Source organism: Dipodomys ordii, unplaced genomic scaffold (assembly GCF_000151885.1).
Source record: "Dipodomys ordii isolate 6190 unplaced genomic scaffold, Dord_2.0 Scaffold102, whole genome shotgun sequence".
Classification (NCBI taxonomy): Eukaryota; Metazoa; Chordata; class Mammalia; order Rodentia; family Heteromyidae; genus Dipodomys; species Dipodomys ordii.
This window is the reverse complement of record NW_012267318.1, coordinates 3,029,577-3,037,651: the sequence shown is the minus strand read 5'-3', so window position 1 is coordinate 3,037,651 and position 8,075 is coordinate 3,029,577. Positions and strand designations below refer to the sequence as shown.

Genomic DNA, 8,075 nt, shown 5'->3' with positions numbered 1-8,075 from the left:
AGGTCAGCACTCTACCACTTTGAATCACAGCTCACTTCCATGTTTTTGAATGGTTAATTGGAGATAGTCTCATGGACACTTTCCTGTCTGTGCTGGCTTCAAACGTCGATCCTCAGGTCTCAGCCCCCTGAGTAGGTAGGATTACAGGCATCAGCTACATATGGGTGCCTGGCTTCAATTTGGGTTCTATGAATTGAAAAGCCATCTGGTAGTCAGCAGCTGTGTGGCAGTGTTGCTCAGGCATCTATGGTGTGGGGGCTCAGGAGGAGAGGAGGCAGGGGTTCCCAAAGGGTTGACCAGGAGGTGCTCAGAGATGCTCTGTGTTCCAGCCTTGCTGGCAGAAGCACTACCATAGGAGTGAGCAAAACCAAAGGGAAGAATCATGCTGATGGGAATGGATAGAGTTAGAAACCCCAAGTGTGTTATTCATTTGTGTGTGTGTGTGTGTGTGTATGTGTGTGTGGTTTTCTGATCATGGGACTTGAATTCTTCAGAGCCCGGGCACTGACCTTCAGATTTTTCATCCAAGGCTAACATTCTGCTGCTTGAGTCACATCTTCTTTTTGGTAGCTGACTGGAGATGAGTGTCAGGGCCTTTCCAGCCCAGGCTGGCTTAGAACTATGATTCTCAGATCTCTGCCCGCTGAGTAGTTGGGATCACAGGCATAAGCCATACTGATGTTGATCATGTTTTAGAGAGATACTATCGAGTGAAAAAAACTAAGGAATGGCACCCAGGATCTGAGTTCAAGCCCCAGCATTGGCACACCAAAAAAAGTGGAGGCCACTCAAGATGCCCCAGAAGGAGTTAGTAAATTGGGATAAAAAGAAATACCTAGGAAGTATAAATGGTGCAGAGGGAACGTAGAGCTTACTGTTGAGGTCAGAAAGTGGCTTGAAGCTGGTCCTGAACTCAAGGGCTGTTCACCCATTGTTCCTGGGGGAAAATTGGCTCTGGTTTGTCCAGAGAGCCCATGAGAGGGAAAACAAATCCACATGGACAGAATGTAGGCCAGATCGAGCTCTATGGGGTTGAGATACACTTATCCAAGTCTGAGTGGGAAATAAATAGTGAAGGAATATTCTGTTTCTTGTATCTACTTTCCAACCTGCACCAGCCTAGCTGGGAAGATCAGACACATGGAGTTCCTCCAGTTCAGGGATGTTGACAGCCTGGCAGGATGGTTGCAGGGACTTTAGACTTACAGAGTCTGGGGACAGGAATTTCAAACTTCTCTGAGTAGCAAATAAGCTCATCCTGACAGAGAGGGGGGAGGGAGAGACCCAATTTGCAAAATACCTCCTTGCCTGGGACTCTCAACTTGGAAGTTGTCCCTTCTTGATATAGCAAAAAAAGATACCACAGAACGTCCTTCAAGTACACTTTAATAGGCTTTAGAGTTAAATACAAATATGCAACACAGAAAGTGGAGAAACAGGAAAAGGAACATCGTGACCCCCTTTAATCCCAGAGAATGCCAGCCCTGCATCAGCCCAACATCCAGCCAGCGCCTCCTCCCAGCGTGTGTCAGGCAGGAGTGGGGACAGGCCACCGCAGGCCTTCCAATGCCATGTAGACCCCGGCACTGCTCAGAGGCAAGCAGAGGTAGAGCTCCACATGGAGCGGTCCAGACTCTGCTGGTGTAGGGTACCAGAGCCATGGACACCTAGCTTGCAGGAGCAGTGACAACTCAAATGAGGACCACACGAGGTGGCTCCCTGTGACAGAAAAATAAAGCAAGGGTCATGGGGGGAAATGAACTCAAGTGCCCAAGGGTAGGGCTGGTGGGGGCAAAGCTCTAGTCCACCTAGTGAAGGTTACTTAGTTCTAACATTGCTACGACTTTGGCCACAACAGCCTAACACTGTACCACATTCTAACAGCACACCAAAGTCTGTATTGCTGTGAACCTGTATTTGGCAGGTTCAGTTATGCAAGGGGGGGAGGGGGAGTCCTAAGTTGGAGAGCTAAGCTGCCACTGAACTCATGTTTGCAGGCCATGCCTGCTAAAAGAATAAATAACTGTGTGTTTAATCAACATGGCACCATCTACCTTAATGAAATGCCCAACTCAATATCAGAGTATCATTCAGAGCCACAGAAGGTAAAAGACCTTCATCATCAATGTCATAGCTACTGTGTATGCCCTCAGAATGGGCATGACCCTTGGGAGTTTGCCAAAAATGAGATGGATCCAAGGGGGATATGGACCCGAGGGGTCATAGACACCCCTCCCCCCGCCTCCAGAATTGGCCACATCCATGATACTGGGCAAGCCAACTCCTTCCATGGGGCCATCTTGGCCTTCAGTGCTCTTCCTGCTCTGTCATGGCCTGTGCTCAGAACTCTGTGGAGCCTCAGGGAGAAGAGTGCAAGGTCTTCATCACGTACAGAATAAAGGCATTGTTATCACTGTCGTTATTGACTGTTTACTACTTTCCATTGTGGATCATGCTCCTATTCTTCCACAGCACTGTATGAATACCTTTCACGGTCTAATTCTACCATTTCAGAGACAAATGCCAGTCCAGGAGCTGGTGGCTGCCTGGCTGTTTCATTGGGTTCCTCCTTTGGGGAGAAACTTCTGGGCTTACATAGGGGAAGCCCCGTCTGGGTTTTGGGGAGGGTATGCAGTGATTTAGCACCTCTAGAACTGGTCCTCTAGGACAGACAGGTTGGTTTTCTGGAAGCGCTGCTAGGACCCCTGAGCCATCTCAATGTGTAGGGAGAAGGTGGGATTACAGTGGTTCCTATGAAATGCACCTGAACTCAACTCGGGCCTGAAAGTCATGTCACATCCAAACCAATCAAATGGGATGATGGAGGACATTCTTATTCTGAATCTGGCCAAACATAGACCCTCTCTTGGTGGTTTTCCTTCCAGAGGGTAAGCCTCAAATGATCTTGGTCATCTCCAAGGTCATCCTTCTGCTCAGCTAAAACATGAGTTCCCCTGCACCCCCGTTTGCCTGTTGATACAGCTTAATGACCCATTCATTCCAAGGTGCCATTTAGGTATAAAAGCAAAACGTGTGTGTACAAGATGAGTCGTTCTGGTAACACTGGCGAAACAGCAAACCCCTTAAGGGTTCCGCCTGCAATCCAGGAGAGCCGACCATGAAAACCTGTGAACAGAGCACAGGATCTCACGCCACGCGGTCTAAGAAGCTGACTTCGGAAGGCTGTTAGTTACCATTCACAAATCGCTGGTGTTGGTAGGAAGCAGAGGTACCACTTGGTGGTAAGATCGGAAGGCGCTTCTTCTCTGTATCGTTTTTTTTTTCTTTTTCTATTTTTTGGGTAGAAATCTTCTTGGGAAGCTGGATAGAAATGCATTTTTCATGTCCCAATAATGCTTAGGCACAAGTTAGAAAACCGCTGACCGTCCGTAAAATATGTCAGCACATCACGTTATAAAAAAAAATGCCATTCGGAATCGCGGCGTGTGTGTGATCGGCAGGACACGCGGGCATAGGCGCGGGGCACAGCCATTCCTCGAGGTCTATGCAAAATCCTGCCGTTCTGCCCTGTAAATGCAGCGCTCGAGAACAGCGGGGACTCGTCGTTTACTGGCTCTCACTAGGGTCCAACGCGTTTATACACCACACACTACCTTTACACCTGGCTAAGCGCCAATCCCCGACAGTCCTACACGGAGTGGGGGTGTGGTGGGGGCGGGGAGAGGTGGGGGCGGAGGAGCCTGCTGCCTAGGATGCAAGGATGCAGCTGCTGAGCATGCGCACGCGCGCCAGGCGGCCGCCCCGCCCTCCGGCCAGCCACCGGGCCAGCACTCCTTCGGCAGCTCCCTCCCGCAGGGGCGTGGTGACGTCACCTGGGCGCGGTGCTGACTCTGGCGGGAGAGGAGGGTCCCGATGCGCAGCCGCGGTACCCCGGGGACGTCGGGGAGAGCTTAATGGGACTAGTTGGGTCCCCAGTTTGGAGTTTCCAGAGCAGCTCTTCGTTGGTGCGGCTCAATCTCTTCTTCTCCTGGGTTTCTTTCTCCACGTACTCCTGGAGATTGGCGTTTTCCTCTGACAGTTGTCTGTGTGGGGGACAGTGACAGTGAGGCAGCAAGCCAGGGCATGGCTCTGATGGGTCAGGGGAAAGCCAGGCCGCGCCATGGCCAGCATGGAGAACGCGGAGGAGGCTGGTTTAGGGACTAAGTTAGTCGGCACATACTGTCTGTCTCTGTCTGTCTGTCTGTCTGCCTGCCTGCCTGCCTGCCTGTCTGTCTGTCTGTTCCTCTCCTGTATCTATTGCCAGTTTCTCTCTGTCAGCCCAAGGAAGTTGAAAATCCTCTGCTGGATCAGGAGAGGCACCCGGCGTCCTGATCACAGAGCAAAGGCCAGAGGGTGAACAGAGGACAAGGAACACAGGGTGGGTGTGTGGGCATCTGGGAGGTGGGAATCGGCCCTGGCTGTGGCATAGGGTGGTGGCAGCTGTCAGGCAACTGGGGACGCCTTCTCTGGTGTCCGGCCTATGATCCTGGGCACATGCCTTCAAGACAGCAGCTGTCTACTCTGTTACAGATGTGGCCTGTGACCGCTCTTCTTGCTGGATCATGAGCCTAGAGGACACGGCCAAGACTCTAGCATTCCAGCCTGGCACCCACCATGTAATACACCCTTGGTTGATGTTTATGGACAAAGGATGTTGAACGCAAATCAAACAGTGCTTTCTTCCTTCTGTCTTGAAGCTTGAGTTGCTAATCTAGCCTTTGAGGAACTGAAAAATACTCTCGTCCATACCACTGGACAGTCTGGTGTTCCCCCAAAGTCACCCACCCCTCTGGGACAAAGCTTGCTCTCTTAGGAGTGTATGTTGCATAATCCTGGGGCTTGTGCCTCTCATGTGAGAGTTCATGGAGGCTGGTAAACAGCCTGGAGCAAGGATGAAGAGACCTGCCATCCCCAGCACAATCTTTCCATATGCCCCTGGGGAGGGAACAAGATGCTGGCACTAGAAGCTCAGTGAGTGTGGCAGTGACTCCATGTGCATATAGTGGGTGTAAAAGCATGTGTGACTGTAAATAGGAGTATAGTCTAAGAAAGTGTGTTAGCATGTAAGCACAAGGATATGTGTGTGTGTGTTGTGTGTTGTGTGTGTGTGTGTGTTTGCTGGTACTGTAGCTTGAATTCAGGGCCTGGGAACTATCCCTTATTATTATTATTATTATTTTTTTGCTTAAGGCTAGTGCTCTACTTCTGAGCCTCAGCTTTCTTCCAGCTTTTTGGTGGTTAATTGGAGAGAAGAGTCTTCACGACTCTCCTGCCCAGCCTGGCTTTGAGTCACAATTCTCAGAACTCAGGCATGGGCTACCATAGCCTGGCACAGGAGGGCATCTGAGAATGATTGTGTGTGCGTGCACGGATGTATGCGTATATGCCTGCATGCTCAAGTGTGCCTGAAGAGGATACTATGCCATGGACGCATGGAGAAGCCCAGGCCAGGGTTCAAGCCTGGCTCAGCCCTGGAGCTGGGTGAGGAACGCTACTGCTGCTTTCACTGGACTTGCAGTTCTAGAAGTCAGGGCTGAAGGGTCAGGTTGGGGAAATGGTGGGTTTCTGCAAGCTGAAGGGGAGGTGGTGCCATTTTGCTGTGTTTCTCCTTTGCCTGGAACTGCTTCTCTTCTCATCTTTCTGGAAAGAAATCTCAGCAGCCCCTTCCAGTGCTGCCATTGCTGACTGCCTGCATTTCCCTGGGAGTGGGGGACCCGCATGGTGCACAGTCAAGACACAGGCTACTAAGTAGCACAGGGCTGTGCTTTCCTTTTGGTCCTGTGGGAGATGTCAAAAAAGGGATACAGGGACACCTCACAGCTCAATGTGAGGCAGATGGGATATAAGAAGTTCAAGGGCAAAGTCACTTGAAGGGCAACATGTGATCTATAAACACAGATGCCAGGCCCACCTACCTGGTGACCACCGTGTTCTGGTCAATCCTGGCTTTGAGGTCTTCATTCTGCTGCTGGAGAACCTGGATCTTTTCTTCCAGGATAATGTTCTTTTCCGCCTAGGAAGAAGACAGCAGGTTAAGAAATTCTCAGCAAGACCACAGGGCTGTGGTGACCAATGTCCTTGGCTTCTTTACTTGGGGGGAATCATCAAGAATAGCATTTTACAAAGAGTAGTTTGCAATGAACAGCTCCACTTCTGGCTTTTGGGTGGTTAGTTGATAAAAAAAATAAGAGTTTTATGAGCTTTCCTGCCCTTTGGACTGCAATCCTCAGATCTCAGCCTCCTGAGCAGCTAAGATTTCAGGGATGAACCACTGACATTCTTTTTATAGTGAGTGTACCAGGTCACTGCCATTGTTAGGGACAAGCTATGAACACTTTTGGTCCTCAGCCCTTTGGTTCTTCCAACAGGTCATCTACAAGGTTGAGGGTATGTGTACAAGTTAGGTATATGGAGGTAAGTATGTGTACATGTGCAAGCAGGAGAGTGGGTATGAGTGATCATGAGGGTGTGGTCAGTGTCCCTGGACAGGCAGGCCCATACCAGCCTATTCAGACTTCTAGATTAATGGAAGGAAGGGAAGGAAAATAATGTGGACACATGTCTTTGTTAGAGGCTCTGGGCAGCCAGGACACAAAGCCAAGAATCTTAGATGTTTGGGAAGCTCTCCTTTGCTTTGCAGAACAAGGAAGCAATCTTTTTAATTATGTTTATTATATTATTATTTTTATTATTTTATTTTGTGCCAGTACTAGGGTTTGAACTCAGGACCTGGGCATGGTCCCTTAGCTTTTTCACTCAAACACTTAAGCCACAGCCCTACATCTGGCTTTTCGCTGGTTAACTGGAGATATGGAATCTCTTGGATTTATCTGTTCAGGCTGGTTTTGAACCAGGCACCTGGCTTTATTGTATAGTTTTCCTTAATGCTCACATTTCCCTTTTATAGTACCAAAAGTCCATTTAAAAAACAATCATCAGGGGCAAGGGAAGGCTACGTAGGCACTGTGCCCTCCTCCATACGAAAGAGGTCTGTCATGCTCCTCACCTTGGACTCCATCCTGGACTTTGAGCCTCATGTTGGGGGTGAAACCTATAGCTACTTTTTCCTATGGAGTGAGCATCCTTGCCTTGTTGTCAGGTGCTCAGCCAGAAGCTAACAGGAAGGACCAGTGAGAACATGAGGTTTATTGTGAACTGACTGCTGTGTCCCTCCATAACAGAATCTGGAATCTACCCTCCAAGGTGATGGTATAAGGAGATGTGGACTGGGGAGGTGGTTAGGTCATGAGGGTGTAGCACCTACTGCAGAGATTTGTGTACTTATAAAGCAGAAGCCCATGCAGCAGTGGCGTCCACTAGACACTCTGTGGAAAATGAACTATACAACTTGGGGGTGGGGATGGGAGGGAAAACTGGGAGAGAATGAGGGATGGAATGACATGGTCCAGAAAGAAATATACTCATTACCCAACTTATGTAACTCTTACCACTCTGTATACCTATCACCTTTATAATAACAATAAAAATAAAATAAAAAACCCACAGAACCCCAGAGTGCTCTCCTGCCCTTTCTTTTTTTAAAATTTTTTAATTATTGTGAAAATACCATACAGAGGGGTTACAATTACATGAGCAAGGTAATAAGTACATTTCTTATCAAGCATTGTTGCCTCCTCCTTTGTTTTCCCCCTACCATCCCTGCCCTCCCATCTCCATGACTACCCCCACAAAGTTGTAAAGTTAGTTTTTCGACATAGCATCTTGTACATCTCATTGTTGCAATGGGTCCACCTGTATCCCTATTTAAACAATTTGTTTTTTCCCTTCTGCTCCCCAAATCATAACATCAAATAACAGTGAAAACAGGGGTTATACCGTGGGGGAGGGATATACAAAGAAAAAAAATCACCTTATAAATATGTTAGAAACAATAGCAAGAAAGAAAAAAACCACTTGTGTCCTTATCTTGGGGTTCCCTTCACCTAACATCACCTTATCTGACCTTTTCTGCTTGCCTCAGACATATACTAGTCATTGCAAATAAGGGAAACCATGGGACCTATGTTTCTTTGGGCCTGGCTTACTTCACTTAATATAATTTTTTCCAAGTCTTT

The 8,075-nt window shown here is 48.5% G+C and overlaps 1 protein-coding gene across 2 annotated transcripts in view; it reads right to left on the bottom strand.

Annotated features, from left to right (window-relative positions):
* Positions 1-3,807: 3,807 nt before the first annotated feature.
* Mtus2 (microtubule associated tumor suppressor candidate 2) overlaps positions 3,808-8,075 on the bottom strand; it is a 367,362-nt gene continuing 363,094 nt past the window's right edge. For both annotated transcript variants that reach the window (XM_013027287.1, XM_013027288.1), the window contains exons 13-14: positions 5,916-6,013; positions 3,808-4,043 (exon numbers count right to left, since the gene is read on the bottom strand). In XM_013027287.1, coding sequence (XP_012882741.1) covers positions 3,830-4,043; positions 5,916-6,013 — 312 coding nt within the window. In that variant the 3' untranslated portion in view covers positions 3,808-3,829. The remainder of the gene's footprint in view (positions 4,044-5,915; positions 6,014-8,075) is intronic.